A 21,132-nucleotide genomic window follows, 5' to 3' on the forward strand; every position below is an offset into this window, starting at 1 on the left:
TCCAGGGTTATTACTGACAGTTTCTACATATAAAATCTTAATTCATTAACATCAGAATGATTTAATCTCATAATTACAGAAACTTCTCTAATATGATACTTCAACAATATGATAGTGAAAATAGTGAAAGCGATTAAGATGTTAACTCACAATAAGACTTAATATGATACATAATATCATATATTGACTTAATCCGGCTTCCATACTTTGCGCCTCGGTTTTAGCCTTTGCCTATCGAATCGACCGAAAAAGAATCAGTTCAAATCAATGATTCGTTCACGAATCAAACACGAGAGAGAGACAGCCCCGTCCTCGGGAGTATCAGAGGTAGTGTGGGCGTGCACTGAGAATCCTGCAAACATTAACCAGGTGGTTTTTCCTCGCACATTTCCCTCTCATTTTCCTCCTCCGAGCTGCGCCGGAGAGACTTTCCTGTGCGTCACGAGGAATCAAAGTAACTTTACCGGAGCAATGCGGGAGCCGAGCACCAGCATCTCTTCGGATCCAGACTCCTGAAACCCCCACAAACTCCACTCATGGCCACCGCCTGGCCACCCGCCGCACGGAGCACTTTATAAGAAAGAGATCCAAACGAAACCGCGGGACCGGAGCTTCGCGACACGAGCGACTCTCTGCTTGATCCAGATGGCGGGACACGAATGGGACGATTGGTTTGAACGGGAGGAATTGATCGGGCAGATCAGCGACATCCGAGTGCAGAATCTGCAAGGTAAGAGTGCTGGAGGCATGGGATGGGTAAAAGAGTATAAATATTTCAACATTTCTATAGAAAGTAACTGGAGTCGATTCAATGTCTGCATTCATCTTTCGCTATAAAAAAACGATACGCTTGCATTTAACAATGTACCGGCGAGATATAACAGTGTTGCGCTTTAGTGTTTTATTATGGCAAGCCATTTCAACATGCATTCATTAAAAAGTACTACTACTACTATGCGCTTTTTTCATGTTACTGATACCTATTTTATTAGTACTTTGTCCTACAGTGACTGTAATATTTTTCAGTCGTTATAACTGTTATGTATGTTAAGTAATGGATCCTGATGATAGTGAAACAGCACTAGATTAACTATTATTTTCTCGTGTAAGTTTAGTGGTTTCCTTACATACACAGTCAGTTACATTTGCATTGATTTTCAGACAGCCGGTGATTTCCAGTAACACTAACAGAGGCCATTACCAATTAAACGGGGTTGACATTGTTTAGCATGTCACTGAGAGTTTTGAATTTTGGATATGACCGAAATCTGATTTTGAATTGTGACATACATTAGTAAACTTTTGTTCAGGCAACCCGTCAGCTAGTTAGTACTTGAGCACGAGCATTAGATACTAGTGAGCGGCTACTGGATAATTTACTATTAAAAACAAGTTTATACAATAAGGTATAACATGGATGTTAGTTGGTTTCAAGGAATAAATGTTACTGCGGCTTGCCATAAGTGTACTTTTTTCAATACTTTGTATGGTTAGTAACTTGAGGCTGATGGTTAAAACCGTATTTTGAGAGTTCGAACGACCATTTAAACAAATCTAAAGGTTTAGTACGATGCCGTACTGACGAGTCGCTGAATGAATCAGCCTTTTCATTTTTATAGACAACTTTCTAGAGAAGGGATGCAACAGTTATCTGAGTATAGTCTGCATTTACCTGCAAAGCAGCATCCGGCCCACTTGTTTGACGCATAAACAAGAATAAATCATTATCCTGGAAAGAATTGATTTAATGAGCAGGAGTTTTATACATCACCGATTGTGCATGTTCTCGGCTTTGCCATCAATTACTTTAATGTGCGGCGTTAATCGCTGCTCGATGTTGGCCGGTGGCATTTTAGGGCTGGTTTATGTGTTCAGTATAGCAGGTTGCATGGCTAAAAACGTCATCCCAGAGAAAAATGAACATCATGGCATGTAAAGTAGCTCCCTGATGAACTTTCAGATTGAACCTGTGGCCTAGTGCTGTTCTTTGCAATAAGGATTTAGAATGTAACGCGGCTCGTATAGGTCTTAGTGGCAGAGAAATTACTGTAGAATATAAACAAATCACTGCAGAAACAGATGCTGGAAGCAGATTATGTAACATCTTGACTTCATTGAAAGAGCAATGCCCTCTGCATTGGACCACTGGAATTTCAGTGCAGTGTTCCCGTAGAGGGCCTTTGAGTGCTTTCCAGATAATTGGGATGAAGGCTGATCTCAGTGCATGACTGCCACAGGTTTGTTTTGAAAAGGAGGCAAAATGAAATGCGCATGTGTGCGCGCACACATTCGAACGTGGTTCTTACCTCGTGTGATCTCCTCTTCAAATTTGCACAAAATAACAGAGGCTAATACATTATTTGGTGGTATCCGGTAAATTATTATTAATAATACAGATAGTAGAGGTGCAGCCAATCCTTCCAAAAAAAAAAAAAAAATCAGACACCTAAATATTATGTTATTACAGGTTCTTACCATGATTATAGTCATCATATTTTGCTAATTTTGCCAGAGTTAGTCTGACAAAAAAAAAAAATAAATAAATAAATATATATATATATATATATATATATATATATATATATATATATATATATATATATATATATATAATTTTTTAATTATTTATTTATTTATTTATTTTTATGTTTGTTTACAAATTTCTTACAAATGTCTAATAAATAAACCAGTTGTCCTAGCAGGTGCTTTATCTTAATTTATGTTGTCATATTGGCCATAAAAAACCTGATTACGTGGTCATCATTAGTGGCCAAAAAATTTCATATCATCTTATTCCTCCTATATAATGCTTGATTATGTTATGTATTTTAATATGTTTTACAAGAAAATGCTATTTCAGTCTTTCTACCACAAAATTTAGCATTTCATTTTTGTGACGCTTTTCTGTGTGCTTTTCTTTATTTCTGAAATTTCTGAGCGAAACATTTTTTAACACCACTGTTTTTTTGTGTAGAGTGAATAAAGCAGGAAAAAAAACGAAGTGTATGCTTCTAGGAAAGCATCTGTTTGCATTCAGCGTTCAGTTTTGGTCTGTAAGTGCTTTTTATCATAAAGTAAAGGTCTATGAATCTTCTAAAACGGTGATAAAACAAAACCATTTGCCACGAAGCACAGCGCCGCTGATGATGGCAGTATTTAGTACCTATAAGAGTCCCACATCTGCTGAAGCGTTCTGAAGTGCTGAACCAGAGCCAGTGTGCGCTAGGGGAGAAAAAGTGCAATAAAGTAGAGATCAGTGCGACTATACTGGGCTCTCTGGATGAAATTGTTTTAGAGTTGTCAAGCGGGACAGATTTTCATATGAAGTGTTGAATGAGAAATTGCTGAGGTGCCCCCTCCCTCCCTGCTACACGTGCACGCTTGCAGGAACCTTTTTTGGAAAGCGCTGTTCTACATTAGAAAGAAGGCTTTTTAAGAAGAGCTGACCGTAGGGTACAAGTCTCTGGTATGAAACGTCTGGAAATCAGGACAATATCTCCCTGCCTTTTCCGTTATTCTCCTGTTTTTTTTTCTTCAGGCAGCTGCTGGATTCTGATAACTCGCTTTAAAGGCGTCCCTTCTGTTCCATGTTTGTGCATGAAAATCGAAACGCTCCAAAATTAAAATTCAGTCATCATTATCTCAGTATTTATTGTCCAAATATCTCCTTCATGTGTCCCACAAGAAAGCCGCGCAGCTTTCAACGACTTGAGGGTGAGTAAAAGATGACAGACTTTTCATTTTTCGTATGAACTAACCCTTAAAACCCAGCATTCATATGTATTTTTATTAAATTGGAATCCATACGATGCAATACGCCATTCACTAAAATCTAATATACTTCTTAAAAGCGCTTTACATCAAAAATGGATTTTTTGGGATTATCACAGTGTCTAAAGGACCTCGGAAACTCAGCCATTTCCCACAATCCTCTTCATTTAGATCTCAGGGATTCTGTTTGGCGCTACACATCTAAAGCCGTGTTATCGCTGAAGGAGAGCCATACTGTAGGTGTACCGTTATCTATATTTAGCCGGCACTTTCTCCAGCACGCATGAGAGAATCTCCTGCGCGACATAGGCTGCATCCTCCTTACATGCAGCTGACCGCTAGAAACCTCCGCAGCTCAGAAATTATGTAAGCTTTGTTAACTCTATAGTCTCCAAGTTACTGGCCAATCTGAAAATGGATAATTGCGGTATTGCTTTATTCACGTTTAGGCTTTCACGTTGATTGTGTCGTGGAGACAGCGGCCTGGCAAACCGCGTATTTTATTAGTGACGCTTGCCAAGGAAATCTGTGAATCATACTTCAAATTATGCGGCTTCGATTTTTATGCTTTAATGTTTTTTAGATGCAGAAACAAAAGAATCTTACATCTTACATGAAGTCCTTAGTGATGCATATGCATATATTTATGGTGGGAAATTTACGAAATATCTTCATGGAACATGATCTTTAATTAATATCCTAATGACGTTTGGCCTAAAAAAATTTTTTTTCATTTTTACCCATACAATTTATGCAACGAATACATATGACTGGTTTTGCGGTCCAGGGTCACATGTTTCATTAATGTTTATTACATCTATTATTATAGTTTTATTATAGTCAAACTATAAATAGAGTGGAAGAATATAATTACATTTTCTCATAAATCCTTCAAGCTGTCAATATTCCATAACTCACCTTTGTACTCAGAAGTAAATAAGAAGACATTTTAATATTTGTGATTTTTTTAATAGTTGCTAAACATATTTTTTTTCACTTTTAGGCAATGAGAACATGAAGAAAGCTGTATTATTAGCTGCAGGTGTTTCTGACGGCTGGCACAGCCCGGCAGTGACGAATAGCATCAATGTTGCAAAACCTGAGCTGAGCTGTCAGTTTTATAAGTAGACTCATTGTCTAAAAGAGCCCAGTTTTCCTGATTGGCCGGTCGATAGAAGTCTTATTCAAAAACAAATATATGGTGTAATGTCTTGGACTTCAATGGACACGATTGTTCATCGTGATAACGCATCAACGCTTTGTCTCTTAAATAGGATTTTGCTGGATAATCAATGAGTTGCATGAAAGCTCGGGGCCTCTGCTTTGGTTTTATCCTCGTGATAACACAAATCGTCAAGAGTCAAAGGGGGGTTTTTTTCCACGGCGGTTTTGCAAAACTGTCAGTATTACATTGTTCGCTGCAGCTTGCTTTAGGGAGAGAAACAAGCTCTAATTGCTCTTGCATAAGAGTCTCTTGGTGTCAAGTAGAGTTTGGCTTTTGTGAAAGGATTAATTAAACTCTTTCGGGCTGACAGATATCAGCCATTGTCCAACAATAACACCTCTTCTGCTGATGCTCAGAGCTAAATACTAACATTTGCTTTATACGCACATGCTGTAAAATGGATTTCGAATATGCTTTGTGCGTTTCTTCGTTCACCCGCCGATGTTAAATATTTCTTTCTCTTCGTCTGTTTATACATTCTGCACATCTGTGATCGGAGGTAAGCTGTTTTCATTGCACAGCATGTCTAGTTATCTCATTCCCAGTCCGGGGACAGACGTACGATTCGTTTGATGTTTTGAAGTGCAATTTCACCGCAAAGTCCTTAAGACTCCGAAACAAACGCAATTGTGACATTTAATCTCGTTTTTAAGCATGTAAATGCTTCAGCGTTCACTTCTTTTATCTGGGAGTAAATGCTGCGAAATGCTTTGTATATCATTTAAACACTGGATTTATTTTCATAAACGAAACTAACAAGAATAATGTTTTAAGAGAAACCAGAAACACGAGCATTTTAATGAGAATATGGGAGAAAAAAATCTGTTCTGAAAATGATCTTTATGGTTTTTTATGCAAAATATGTCTTATTGGCATGAAAACACATGGCAGGTAAAGCACACATCCCATGCAGCTCTCTATGTAGCACTTGTGGCCCACAGAGGATCGAGACAAGAAGAGCCAAGCATGTCTAAATGTATTTATTTAGACCCGAGGAAAACACTGAAACGCTCACAATGACTGCTTTCAGCGTTTCAGGAGAACTGAAGCCCGGCTCAGTGACATCATCCTGCGTTCGCCGTCTTTTAAATGAACCCAGTAGAGATTTTGACCATTTAACTTGTATGTGGAAACATGGACAGATATTTCAAAATACTTCTTACGTGTAGTTTAATGATATTATGCCCACCCAGTTGGCGCTCAAGCCCAGCTAATCATAACGCTATCACTCTTTGTTTGATGAATAAAATATTACGTCGCTGCCAGTGTGGGAACAATATAGATTAAGCCAGCGAATTTATATTTTATGTTTTTGCAAAAAAATAAGAAAACAAACTTTTTTTGTGAATTTGGCAGCCTACCCAAATAAGCAAATTCAAGCAAACGCTATCAATGTAAGTAGCTGGAAAAATGTGATACGGTACCATTTATATAACTATGCTATTTGACAGTTTTTTTCCCGATAGCGTTTCATTGTTTCCCAACATACAGAGTTTGTAAAAACAGTTTTTTTATAGAACAGATTTCTGTTGTATACTTCTGAAAATCCTGCACCAGCCCATCAACCTTCATTGAGATAAATGGGAAGAGTAACAGATTGTACAGACCTCCCTGCTCGCAGCATAAATCAAACTCTTATGTTGTGCTTTTGGAAACCCTTTTCATGAGTAGACTACGTAATTGACTGGTGGTTTCTATTTTATGCCCCTCTCGTACCGTATGTGGGAAACTTTCCTGTTTAAAATTCATAATGTCTGCTGATGGCAAGAATGGTTGGTTCCTTTTGGATGATATCTCACTTGGCAAACCCATTCTTTGCATGTTAAGCAAATACGCGTCACATGATTCTGAGTCTCTGTGCATTTTTATCAGGTGAAAGCAGACTCTGTTACCAAGTGTAAAGAGTCGATGATGAATCCGATGACTGAGGCTTACGTGATTTTGTTAATTACTTTTATCTGAATTGCATTTGATTCTTATAATATTTGACAAATTTGAGGATTTTGAGAGATAATTATATACCAGGGAGATGGTTCTCCCACAGCATTTGCATTTCACCAAAAAAATTATGTCATTCTGTTTGGACAAAAGCATTGCTTTCATTCACTTATTGGATATATTTTAGTTTTTAGCTTTGTTTCTTGATTGGTTTACGGTTATTAAGAAAAGCTTGAATTGTCATTGTAACATAAAGCTACTTATCATATGAAGTGAACGTCTGTGGGTCTCAGAGTGCAGAATTTGGGGCAAAATAAAAATGTGTCCGTGTCATGTAATATTAAGTGATGTGTGGGAACATGTAGTGCCGTTCACTGGGAACTGAAAATAGAGCAGAGTTTGCTTTGTTAAGCAAAATTATTGCAAATCAGCTAATACTTAGCATGTGCAAAAACTCAATGCATCTTACTGAATCCACGTTGTTATAAGTTCATTCAGCCCTTGACATAATTTGATAACTTAAATTGGGGTTGCAACAATAAATGATTAAATAGTTTATAAAATGACTGTTACTGATTCAATGATTTAGTCCATTAGTGATACTTTAAGAAAAAAAATATATATATATATATATATATATATATATATATATATATATATATATATATATATATATATATATATTTTTTTTTTTTATTATTTATTTATTTTCTGGCATTTTACATTTATATTTTTCTACAAATATAGGGAAGGAAATCTAAAATAATTTTTGCACAAAGGATAAATAATTTGCATTGTAACATTATTTTATGACAATTAAAGCATATTAATTGTTTTTAACTTGATGCAAAATCTCATTTTATTTTTTATCGTTTTAACGTTAGTCGTAGCAACATTAATCCGAAGATCTTTATTCTTGTTAATCAGCGTATTCATAACTTTGGCACGTGCACAAACAGAATTGCTGATCACAGCAGAACAACCTAAGTGTCCAAACAAAGACATTTTCATGAAAGGTTCCAGCTTTGCTCATGTTGAACCTTCAGACCCGTCTGTCACACTTGAGGGCTCAAAGCTGTCCCGTGCAGCCAGGCAGTGGCCTTTTGTGTTTATGAGCGCTGGCTCTTTGGAGCTGGAAGACGGCCCCCTCATTAAACAGACATGGTCTGTGCGGAAAGATGGAAAGGACTGTGTTCTTGGCTGGGGCCCCTGGCCTGAAATGCTTTATAGTTCCTTTCAGGAAAAAAAAAAAAGAAATGAAGGCTGGTGTGTTAATGTTCTTTGTGATTTCTACAAAGGGATTACTTTTGTAGTTCTGTAAAATTGATACTGCTTCACTGAACATCAAAGTTATTTTCTACTTTCAAATCTCTCTAATGATTTTATATAGTTCACAAATGCGTATTACCTTCTAATATTATACGAACTGTTCACGCAGCACAGGTTCAGAAACAGTTAGATAAGAAATCTGAGGAATATTGGTACCATATTGATATTTTGAACTTTATAAATACTGATGGATATTGATAATTGGTCAAAGACATCAAGGTATCTGCATCAAAATAAATCGAGAAAAGTGATTGTGTGTCCATAGAAACACATTAAATGTATGTAAAGTGTCCACTTTTAAGGTTTAAATAAGGTTTTAGAGAATAAAATATCAAAAGTTGGTTGAAATAATGTTACGTTGTTGTTCAGTGTAAGACTGAACAGAAGAAAGCATATTAAATTTTATAGCATTTTAATTTAGTAAAAAAAAAGTATGCTGTAGATCATAATATTGTTACCTTTTTGTATTTTTTAAGCAATTTTTTCAGTTAAAATAATGCAGCATTTTAATATCGACCATTTAGCAATTAGTTACTTATGATTTGGTACATAAAGTCATAACTTTACATAAACACGTAAACAAATACACGTTAAAAGATGTTTGGATGGCGCGTGTGTCCATATTTTAGCGTGAACAGACTTCATTTGTTTTCGTGCTTCACAAAACAGCTAAAGCACTGTAGGTGATCGAAACTTAACCAGCTGCCGGAAATTCATACTGAGGCTGGTAATGCAAGAGCAGCCATTAGTAACCAGAATCCTTAGCAAGGATTAACTGCTTTTTAGGGCCGACCAGAAAGAACCAGTTCTTAGAAGCCAGAAAATTGTGAAACACTGTTGTTTCTTTAAACTTTGCATTATGAATTTGATAGCAGCTATGTTTTTTTGTCAATATGGAAGGATATGAAGTCACGTGGAAAATGTAGATAAACAGCATTTTAGCACTGGTCCAGTTCAAGGAGACATTTAACAGCGGTCACATTATCTAAACACTGGCTTGTATTCTGAATAATGAATTATCTGCCAAAATCACTTCTATTAAGAAAGCGCTCAACTGTGAAGCATTTATGGTGTTATTAAACGTGTTGTCACAAAAAAAAAAAAAAAAAAATGGTTTCAACTTGGACGCTCTGTGAATGTACACTATTGTGCTGTTGAGTTCAGTGGCGACATGCCTAGACTTCCTGTTCGGACTGTTCGGTCATTATTCCATCACGGCATTTGGACCACAGTTATTGATTTCAGCAAATGGAGCCTTTATGTTTTGGCATTGAATAATGAATGAGGAAAGCCATGCCTCCAGTGATATCCCCATCAGGATCTTCCCGTTTCTTGTGCGTGTACACCTATAGAATCCAAATGAGCCGGCGGCGGAGGAAGAGAAAACTTGAGAAGCAGCCATTCATCATGAGGTAGACGGTGCAGAGACTTTGCCTGAAGGATCATATAATCAAGCACAGTCTCATGGGAGTCTCTCCGACTGCCACCATCTCTCTGGGCCAAATGTCTTTTATTTCGAAGAGTGTACACAAGATCCAAAGAAACATGTGACCTTTCCTCCCAAACATGATGTAATAGTCACCACTTGGTACCATATTAACCTTTTCACAGTGGAAGCAAATTGCTATAAGTGAGATTTCGTTAGTACGCGGTTTTTAGTACTGCTGATGAAGAACGATAACAGAAAATAGTAAATCATTTCCAAGACACGTCCCAGAATTTATGAATTGCCTAAAATGTTTTCGTTTACTTTTTAAATAATCAAATGATTCACGAAACGCACTTCGAAATCCAGTTCTGAATCAAATGATTCGCGTCAACGGATCCGATTCTAGCGCTTCAGATCATTTTGCGATTGAATGATTTAACTGATTCTTTTTCCGTCATACTAAAACATTTCATGACATGGCATTTACTTCCTAAAAAGACTTTAGGTTAAAAAGACTTGCCTAAAAATATTTATTACGTGCATTGTCAGTGTCGGGGTAACGCAAGTTACTTGATCAGATTACTTTTTCAAGTAACTAGTAAAGTAACGTTATTTTAAACGGTTACTTTGTTTTCCATTTATTGACTGACAGGTTTCCTGTCCCCATGTTGAGAGAAATCGGAAGCATTGTGTGTGAATACAGTGCGGTTCTAGACTAAACGTCAATGTGCATTAATTCAAAGCTTAATGCACATTGAAAAGATTTAGCATTCATCCAAATGAATTAAAAACAAGGCAATGCAAAGAATTACGCATACCTGAAATAATTAAATATATTAACACATATGACCATATACCAATGTTTTTGCTGCTGACCTGACGATCCAGTTTAACCATAATAATAAGTCAAAATAACTTTAGATAAACTAAAAGTTGTACTTTATTGTTTTTTAATTGCTGAAGAGTATTGAACCTTTTTCTTCAGTACAGACATGAATCGACTTTTCCTTGGTGTGAAAGGCCTTTCACATTTGCTATAAATAAAACTCCTTATATTAAAAACATGCAGTGCTAATTGTTTTTGCTTATGCAATTTTCAAAAAATGGAGCAAGTCAGACTCAATGCACATGTTATATTTGAATTGAATGCGACCGTTTATGTAAACAGCATTTACTGGACAATTTACGTATTCACATAAGAATAGAATAAAGCAGTTTACACACAAATATAATGGACTGAAAGGCGAAAATGGGGGGGGGATTAGCATAAACATTTTTGGATTTTTGCCACGTAAAACGTTTAAGGCATTTTCATAAGCATATTAAGTGTAACTATAACACTCGTACTGATTTATTGTATGCTTGCTATACATGCTGGGCTAGAGTGTTAATGTTTATTCTTCATGTCAGCACTACACTTACAGCACAGTGTAAAGCATTTAATTTAATGATGTTTCTACAAGTGTCGGTGCATTCTTAGTGCAATAATGCAAAGACAAGCACAAGTTGCCGTTGGCTGCTCATTAAATAAAACGGCTCGGCGGAGGTTTGCTGTTTATGGGCACTGGTCATTCCACTTTGACTGTAATGATCGCGCTGTTTGGCCTTTGTTGCCATGGCGTGCTCACAAGTGAGCGATCGCTTCAGGCCGCGCGTGATTAATGACACGGAGCTGCTGTTTTAGATGAAGCAACTTCTTGCCGTTGCCGTTTCATCTCTGTGCATCATTTACCTCCACTGACGTGACGCTGTTGTTTTTGTTTCTCTTCCAGTCGAGAGGGAGGTGGTGCAGAAAAGAACATTCACCAGATGGATGAATCTGCATCTAGAGAAGGTCAGTAAAAAATTAATTTGGATCCTATGAACCTAGTACATGGAGTTTATGGACTTCAGATGTTCGGATTTTCCTCGCTGTGCGCAGATCAGGCCGTCTTTGTGCTGGTAACACGTAGCCTGCTGCAAACAGGAAATGTATACCTCTGTCTGTCTGCTGAATTATTAATAAAGGAAATTGAAATTGTAATGTCTTAGTATTAATTATGCATGAGGTAGAAACATTAACCTAAATTGTAGGAAGAATATTAGGCCTGAGGAAATGTTTTTGGTGGTAGTAGTGGCTTAAATGGATATATAATACATATATATATATTTTTTTTTTCATAAAATTGGAGAAAAATGCAGTCTTATTAAGACCAAATTAATTAACATAAATGCAATAATTAATATTAAGTATAATTTAAAATACGACTTTTGTCCCAAATTGTCCCAAAAATTAAGAGACATTTTGACCTATATACAGTATAAATATATACTTAAGTGTGTGTTACAAATGCATACATATGTGTGTGTGTGTAGATGTAGATCTATGTGTATCCATATTTATTGCTGTCAAATGTGTATATAGTTAAGTAAAATGTTAATATATTAAATATACTTTATATATACATAATAAATATACACTGTACACATGCATATATTATGTAAACAGAAACTTTTATTTTCACACACTTTTTAAAAAAAAAAATTAATCCAATGCTTAAGTTTTTTTCTACAATTATAAAAAGTATTATTTTAAAATATTCAAAAAATATTCTTTGATTTTTTTTGTTTGTTTGTTGTGTCCTCTGAGACTCTTTTCTTCCACTTTCACTCTCAGAGTTTTCATTAGTTACTAGAAACAGACAGACACAAAACACACTTATACACACACACACATACATTTGCATGAGGCATTAGTCACTGAACACAACAGTAGGGCGACTCGTTTAAGCCTGCTCTTTTGTTTTCTCTGGCAGCCCTCCGCTGGTCTCCTTGTGTTGTAGACAGCTTATAGATTGTAGCGCTGCCATTCTTCAGAGTCTCATAATACTCACTGAAAACACTCAGTGATGAATCCTTTGTTTTCATACACAATGTTGCTCTATTCTGTGACCCTCAAATTTGGCTTCTTCTCAAAACTTCGACCCACTATTGGACAATTAGACTTTGTGTGTTCTGTTTTGATGGAAAATTTCACCCTTAACCCTCCAGTTTCCACTGTTGTCCCATCATATCCTTTTTTTTCTTCTGGGAAATGTTATGATTTTTCTCACCACACATACATGTGTTGGCTTGTTTTTTAATCACATTTTGTAAATTAAATAACGCAGAATGAAACTTGACTGCTCAGAGTTCCCAGTTTTGTTTTAAGTATCAACTTTTCACATCTATCTCTTAAAAAGAAAACAGTTTTGACCTAGTTTAGGAATGTATTTTAATATTTTAGTTCATATTGACATCTCTGACTTTCAAGACAACAGTATTTTTTATATTATTATTTGATATTTGGATTTTTAAAAATATTATTTAATTATAAAATAATATTTTTAATTTCTTTTACATTTATAAGTGTTTTTTGGTGTGCAGTGCAATCCTCGTATGGAGGTGCGGGATCTGTTTCGCGATATCCAGGATGGGAAGATTCTGATGGCTCTACTTGAAGAACTCTCAGGATGTAAACTGGTGAGAATCATTTCAGTAGGTTTTCTAAATCATTTCACTTCGTCTGTTCAGATGAATGACTAAGAAAATGCTGACCTTTGGCCTTTCAGCTGCATGGCTTTAAGCCATCCTCGCATCGTATTTTTAGGCTCAATAACATCGCCAAGGTATTGACGTTCCTGGAAGAAAGAAACGTAAGTATCGTTTGAGGTCGCACACTCACAAACACCAAATACAACATCCAGAGTGCTTTTCCTAAAAAGTGTGATAAATCTGTTTCTGGTTATAGGTGAAATTAGTCAGCATTGATGCAGCAGACGTTGCAGATGGCAATCCATCCATAGTGCTTGGGCTTATCTGGAACATCATCCTGTTTTTTCAGGTAGCATAATCTTGTATTCTACCCGTGCCTTTCTTTATTTATAAATCATTCAGATTGGATTTAGCTGAGAGAATATTTAAACAATGGATTAATTGCCACTTAAGAGTCTTTTTTGTGGGTGTAAGTGGCTGTGGGAAACTATGAGGTCTAATTCATATGTCCAAATGCACACTAATCTTATCTAGTTCTATCTGAGTCAGTGTTAAGATAGGACAAAAGAGTTTATTTAGCAGCATGATAGGAAATGTCACCATGCTGAGTAAATGCTTGTCATCTACTTGCTCAGTAATGACCTGTTTGTATTACAGATCAAGGAACTCACGGGGAACATTAGGAGTCAGTTCCCTTCCTCCTCCAGCCTGTCATCTATACCCACCAGCTCTGATTCAGACACTTCCCACTCCAGCACACCCTCAGATGAGAGAAAACCCTCCATTGCGCCAAGGGGTCATGGAAGGGTCATTAAAACCCTGCTGCAATGGGTACAGAGACGTACTAGAAAGTAAGAGGCATTTTGGTGGCCACTGGGATTTTCTTTTTAATTTGAGACAGGCCATATTTAGGACCCGTCGCTGACTCAAAGCATTGCCTGATACTGTGTTCTTCCAGATATGGAGTTGCTGTGCAGGACTTTGGAAAGAGCTGGACAAGTGGTCTGGCTTTCCTTGCTGTGATTAAGGCCATTGACCCTAGTTTGGTGGATATGAGAAGGGCTCTGCTCCGAACTCCCAGGGAGAATATTGAGGAAGCCTTTAGAACAGCACACTACAGTCTTGGCATCCCAAGACTGCTAGAACCTGAGGGTAAATATCAAAGTGTTGGTTAACACATAGTGTCCCCAGACTGTATTTGTACATTGAGAAATAATATAAATATAATATAATATAATATCAAATCAAGTAAATGTAATTACAATGCAGAATCAAATGCTAGAATAAATTAATAGTTCTTTTTTTAAAACAATACAATTGAAAATAATTGAAAATACATTGAATATAGTTAATTACAAAATAGTTAATATATATAGTTAAAATATATAATTTAGGAGAAACTAAATTAGTTACTTTTGTTGATATGTTATGTAAAGCTAAATATACTAAATAATCAAGAGCCAATCCAAATATCTTTTGGGAACACTATCACTTAACAAAATGTGTCTTAGCTACATTTCATTTGCTATAGCTTTGATTTATTTTTGAAATACATTTGCACAGTTTAACAAAAAATTATGCGATGTAACTCCTCAGATGTGATGTTGAATCCCCCCGATGAACAGTCCATAATGACCTATGTGTCCCAGTTTTTGGAGCACTTTCCTGGAATTGAGGAGGTAAGAACATTTCATCGAAAATACAGCACATCTATATAGCACAAGTCTTGTATGTCTTAATTAAATGTACTTTGTTCTTTACAGGACGACACGTCAGATATTCTGGAGCGAAACAAAGCCGGCGTTCGCATGAATGAACCTCCTGTTCGGAACGGAGTACAGAGGAAACGGGAGTCTTATATGGTTAAGAAAGATGTGGTTCAGCCACCACCCAAGATTTTCATCTCCTCAGTGTCTGAAGATCGTGAGCAGATCACCTCCCCAGTACTTCCACAGACCCCTAAAGACAAACCTTGGACGAGTGAAGGGTCATCGGTGGGTTCAAATCCCAGTCCTGCAATTGACAAGCCCCTCTTGGACTTGAACACAGACATCTCCAACACTATCTCTCCGCAACCTTCATTCTCGGATTCTGCTGTCAACTCACCCGACTCGTGGAGCGAGGTTCTTAGCGAAACTACTAACTCTCACCGGATCAATGAGGAACCGATAAGTGAGAGCAGTACTGCTGGTACCGTCGAAGTGACCTCTGATTTAGGGTCACCATTTTCACCAGAGAGCACTCCGGAGAATCATTTGGACCGTGAGCTTTTCATAGACGAGGGCAACTATTCCCTCGGCTCCATGGATAGTTTACATGCCAAATCCACTTTGCCGTCTGAGGAGGATGATGCTTACAAATATATCTTAGATCTGAAAGAAGAACAATCTGCTAATCATTTGCCCGTTGACGACATAAGGAATAAATCTGAATGTTTGGAACAAACCGAAACCAATCCTTTGGAACACCAGGAGCAAGTCAAGCCATCATCTGATGATTCTTCATGTTTGGAAAGTGACTCAGGATACTTTCAGGATAATAAGGAAGCCATGACAGCTCAACCTGGAGATGAGAGTCTACTCTCTTCCATCGTTGATGATGAAGTGAGTGAAGTTGTGGAATCTGAAGCTTTTCAGGACAATGTTGAGTCTTCCAATACAGAAGCCATGCAGACGGACACTCTCGATTTGATGGATGGACCTGAAGAGAAGCCTTTCACATTTGAGGATGACAGTGAGCCTGAATGTCCTGTTCTTAAATACGAGAGGGTTTCTATATCAGGAAGTGAGGAGGATATTAAACTGTGTGCTGAGCAGGCTGAAGAACCGACAGAGGAACAAGGAAGAAACGTTCCAAACGGTCATTCTGAAACCAACGAGAACCGTGACCTCCGTGATGGGGAACAAGAAGCTGTCTTGGAAAGTGAGGTGAAGTATGTGGCATTAGAGGAGCCAGAAGAACCTATCTCAGATAAGAGCCAAACAGAAGTTGAGGATCCTGATAAAGATCAGGTGTGTTATATGTGTGGAAGTCCCGTGGCAAAAAGCTCAGCTGAATCAAGTGACGATTGTCTGTACCATTTAAAGTCGACTGAAAAGGCCTGCAATTCAGACTTGAGACATTTCAGTGAATCAGAAGCAGGTGGAAACTTTGAGGACAATCCAACGGAAAAGAACAATGAATTAAATGGAACTGTAAGTGATCTCAAGAATGAGCCAAGAGAGAGTATTCATGAAGATCTGCTTATTATAGGTAAGAGCGACTTGGAAATTAGGTCAGAAGGCATAAGGAGGACAGAGTTTTCCCACAATACAAACTGTGAAAGCCAAGCTCAGGTTTCAGACAATACGGAGCCTGGAGGGGCCAAGGATAACAGACCTGTATCAGACGTTCTGAATTCAGTGACTGAGGCCTCTGTGGAGCCTCTTTCTGGCACCAGCATCCTTGATGGAGAAAACAATTCACCATCCCAAAGCCCACACAGACAACATCCAGAGGTCTCCAGCACTGAACTACCAACTGAAGAGGAGAACACCTTTGAGGACAAGTTTATTATTGGTGTCCGTGGATACCCTGAAAGACATCCAGCGGAGCTACGCCTGTCCCTCAGCATGACTCCGCTTCAGCCAGCACCTCCTAAGCGTTCACTTACTGAATCAGATACGGACACCGAAGACACTTCAGAGGACCACAGCAAGGGATTTAAGTCGAGAAAGGTTATTTTTCATTCTCACTTTCCTTTGGCCTAGAAAACAAGGCACAGTTTAATGCACGGACTGACCTACAAACAGAAGCAGTGGTATCAGCATATGAGTTCTTTCAGGGTCACAACCTCCTTTTCCAAATGTAGTTCACTTCAGCGCATTACTCAAAGTAATCTTTTCCTTTAATGATCTGTTACAGTTGCTATTAAGTCCTTTGAGTATAGCCCAAATATTCAGAGCCAAAAGTACTCATACTGTATTAATTTTCCTCTCTGGCATGCTTTCTGTTCCTGATTAAAGATTGATAATTTAGCAAAAATTCAGTTGGTAACACAGCATAGAGACCACTTCCAACTATTAACTGGTTGCTTATTAGCATGTCTATTATTAACTCATTGGTTATTTTTTTGCAATTATAAAGCACATATTCTGCACGACCATATTCTACATCCTTAATCTTACCCAATACCTTAACAACTACCTTACATAATAACTGCCTTATTAATAAGCAGCAAATTAGTTTGAGGCAAAAGGTGTAGCTAATGGTTTGTTAATGACAAGAACTAGACCTTAAAATAAAGTGTGACTGTTCAATTCCCTCACATAATGAATATATGAATCAGCTCTCTGTAGAGCTGGGTTCAGTTGCAGTGTCAAGCAATGCTTTATGTGGCTTTCTGTGTGTTGCTTTTACTGTACATATTGTGCTATGGTGCTCAATTGGGCAGTGTGAGATTCATGTAATTTCTCTCTACTTTGTCTCCAGTAGACATGTGCCTTATTCAATAAATCCTTTACACAATCTGACATAGCTGCATTTAAACTGAAAATTAAAAACTGGCCCCAATCTGAGCCTGGTTTCTCCAAAGGTTTTTTTCTCCATTATGTCACCATTCGTCAATTTGATTACACAGAACGTCTCAGCATTTAAATTTTTTTTTAAATTTGTCATTATACATTTCTATCAATCTATTCTCCTATTTGATACTGTTTAGTGCTTTGACACAATCTGTATTGTTAAAAGCGCTATATAAATAAAAGTGATTGATTGATGTGCCGGTATTCTGTAATGCGATATATCACGATAATGGATATGCACGGTATTGTTTTTGTGAGCACATCAAAATAACAATAATAATTATTTTAATAATGTATTTTAAGAACACTTTTCCCATTAACTAGTTAAATGCGCAACACCCCTGCAAACCCTAGAAACAAAGGTGCTACTTTCTAATTTAAATTCCTTAAATATTCATTCAGATTTTTATGTTTGCAGTACCGTTCCTTTACAGTGCCAAATGCTATAATATTTAGTCCCAATAAGCTATTTATTTTTAAATTCTTTATTTTTCTGTCACACTTTGCATGAAGGGGGTTAGTTCACCCAAAAATTTGAATTCTGTCATCAACCAGGCTGTTTTGGTCGCCCTATTTCAGTACTTGCAGAGACAGTTAATTAGAGAGTTGATTACTAATATTACTAAAATGGAAAGTAATCTGTAATTCTGGAAACTGAAGTTCACTCTATTCTACATGTGTCCATCTAGGATCGAGCGGGATCCATGCATATCCAGGAGCAAAGCCCTTTTGATAGACACCCGGGAGAATGGGGCGCGGTGGAGCCTATTTCGCCCGCTGAGCATTGTGAGCTCATTAAGACAGATGACGACCTGACCAGTGCTGCTGCCAGAGAAAACACTGGGGCTCTGAGGTACAGCTCTATTAATAGAGTCTGCTACAGATACTCAGTCCATGCCACAGGGGAGCATTCTGTTTTCTGAAGGATGTGACCTCATAAGCCTCTTAGATCCATTGCAAATTGCCTTAAATGTTTAGTTTTGAAAACTTTGGTGGTTGGTGAACAGGTCATATCCATTTTTGATGAATGAGGCAAACGTTTTAATCTCTCAGCATGCTGCGTTAATGTAAAAAGTGCATGTTGTCCATTACAGCTTATTGAAGTCATGAAATTTACTGGCCGGGATTCAGGCTGTCATGAATAAATTAGCTTAATTGTAACTTAGCTCTATATATGGTTGCTTAAAGTTCAGTTAGGCATATGAAACGTGTTTTACCTGCCATAACAAATTTGTCATTCTCTTTAAAGGGAAGAAGCTGTGACTGATGCAAGCCCACCTTTGATTACTATACACTTGAGAAAGGTCACTGACATCACTGAATCAAAGGTTTGTTGATGCAGAAGGTATTATTAGTGACAATGAAATGCATAGAGTTTAAAGGATCCAAGCTGTATCTAGGGACAAGAGTATTATAGAGGCTCCTGGGTGGGCTCTTTTGACTTCTGCTTGTAAATAAGACCCAGAAGACACTAGAAACTACATAGCAATCTGCTAAACAATAGACAGAACACCATAGCAACCAACAAAAAATCTGTAAGATGTAAAAATCTCTTATTGCACATCATCAGGGTCATCTCTATAGCCATGTGGTTTGTGACAGTGTTCCTGTATGTGCCCCCCAAATTTACTGACTTGTTAATGATCAGATTTTTTTTGTTTTGGAAGACATTTATATTTTATTTAGCAAGAATCCATTCAATTTAATAAAAGAAGCAATAACATGTACAAAAATGTATACTTTTTTTCTTTCAATTAAGTAATGTGTCCTGGAAAAATATTCAGCTAGGATAATAAATGTTTTTAAGCTTCAAATCACTATATAAGGATAATATCTAAATGATCATAGGACACAAAAAATATTCATTTAAGATCCATTTTGGCTGCTGAAAATTCAGCTTCGGCATTACAGAAACCAACTACATTTTAAATATATTAAATATTTAACTCATTTTAAATTGTAATGATATTTCACTTTTGTACTTAATTTTCGATGAAATAAATGAGACTTTTTCTGGTACTATATTAATGTACTCTATTAATTTACATGTTCTTTGATTTCACCAAGCTCTTCTTTTCTTTATTAGGGACAAAATGGGAAGGCCTTGGACCGCAGCGTGGACAGTACAATCATAAATAAAAGGTAACTAAAACTATATATTCATACTGAATAGCATCAAGATGGTTTGTAGTAAACCTAATCTTTTGTTATTAGGTTTTGTTATTACGTTATCAACAAAAAAAAAAGCTGTAATGTAATACAAAGACTGTGGTGTGGTACTATAATTATTATTATCTTGTCTTACAGAAACAGTTAATCCCAATTTCCACCTTTACCTCATGCAATGTAGCAATTGTAGTTTTAAATGAGTCAGTGCCTTTAAAACCTGTTCGGGCAAACACTTCCATCCCTGTTTTATTAGACCTCAAATCAAAGAAACAGGAGTGTTTGTATTTGTTCAGACTGGGTGTCTTCTTTGTGCCCGTGATAGGAGTGTGTTTGGGGGTGTGGCATGGGTTGTGTTTACGCCCCTAAGGTATTTTTAATCCTTAAAATGCACAGTGCTTTATGTTGACAATGGCAGTCCTGTAGCGATGTGCAGCCACGGTAATCTAGGAAAGATGGAAGCACAATGCATTGAAACACACCCGTGCTTGCCTGAAACTGTTTCCGCACAATAATTTTACATCACGTGCTTCCTTTTACTTAAGTTTCATTGTGACAAGTCACTTGATAAGCGTCTGTCTCCATTGTTGACAGTTTTTGAAAAACTCTACATTTAAAATGTACATCCGCTATAGATTTAGTTAAGTGTTATGGGTATACTTAGGCTCAAAGCTCAGACTAAATTGATTTGAGTTATAGTGTGTGCACTCTTTTTGTTGTATTACAGCTCGGAGATCAAGACTGCTGCGAGTCCAGAAAGCACATATGACACAACCTTGTCCGACCTTGTCTACATCATTTTGGCAGCTTGGCTGTTTGTGTACTGCCTTCTCGTCCTGCCTCAGATTGACTTAAGGACGCTTCCTAAACTCCTCTTTAACACAGATGAATGACTGCAATATTAACACACAAGACAATAAATGCTCCGATCACGTCCTTCTAGTTAAGGAATAGTTCACCCCAAAGTTAAAAATACAGACATTCTGATAAATGTTGTTTTTTTTGTATTCAGTGGAACGTGAGGGTGAATAAATGATGACCGAATTTGTTGCTTGTGTGAACTATGCCTTTAACGCCAACCAGGACCTCTGATCTAGATCTCAATAAATAAAACTAGATTGGAAAATTTGCCATAATTATCAGCTTAGTTGCCTTCATTTTTCCTTTCACATCTGCACATAAAGAAAAAGTGTTTTTTC

The 21,132-nt window shown here is 37.1% G+C and overlaps 1 protein-coding gene across 1 annotated transcript in view; it reads left to right on the plus strand.

Moving 5' to 3' along the window:
• Window positions 1-327: 327 nt before the first annotated feature.
• Window positions 328-21,132, plus strand: part of clmna (calmin a) — a 21,962-nt gene continuing 1,157 nt past the window's right edge. The window contains exons 1-13 of the mRNA XM_043263122.1: window positions 328-730; window positions 11,465-11,526; window positions 13,098-13,193; window positions 13,283-13,366; window positions 13,462-13,554; window positions 13,863-14,056; window positions 14,164-14,357; window positions 14,802-14,884; window positions 14,969-16,921; window positions 18,457-18,620; window positions 19,017-19,095; window positions 19,854-19,909; window positions 20,661-21,132. The exon at window positions 20,661-21,132 is cut by the window's right edge and continues 1,157 nt beyond it. Of these exons, the coding sequence (XP_043119057.1) occupies window positions 646-730; window positions 11,465-11,526; window positions 13,098-13,193; window positions 13,283-13,366; window positions 13,462-13,554; window positions 13,863-14,056; window positions 14,164-14,357; window positions 14,802-14,884; window positions 14,969-16,921; window positions 18,457-18,620; window positions 19,017-19,095; window positions 19,854-19,909; window positions 20,661-20,826 (3,309 nt within the window). The 5' untranslated portion in view covers window positions 328-645 and the 3' untranslated portion in view covers window positions 20,827-21,132. The remainder of the gene's footprint in view (window positions 731-11,464; window positions 11,527-13,097; window positions 13,194-13,282; window positions 13,367-13,461; window positions 13,555-13,862; window positions 14,057-14,163; window positions 14,358-14,801; window positions 14,885-14,968; window positions 16,922-18,456; window positions 18,621-19,016; window positions 19,096-19,853; window positions 19,910-20,660) is intronic.

Source organism: Puntigrus tetrazona, chromosome 17 (assembly GCF_018831695.1).
Source record: "Puntigrus tetrazona isolate hp1 chromosome 17, ASM1883169v1, whole genome shotgun sequence".
NCBI lineage: Eukaryota > Metazoa > Chordata > Actinopteri > Cypriniformes > Cyprinidae > Puntigrus > Puntigrus tetrazona.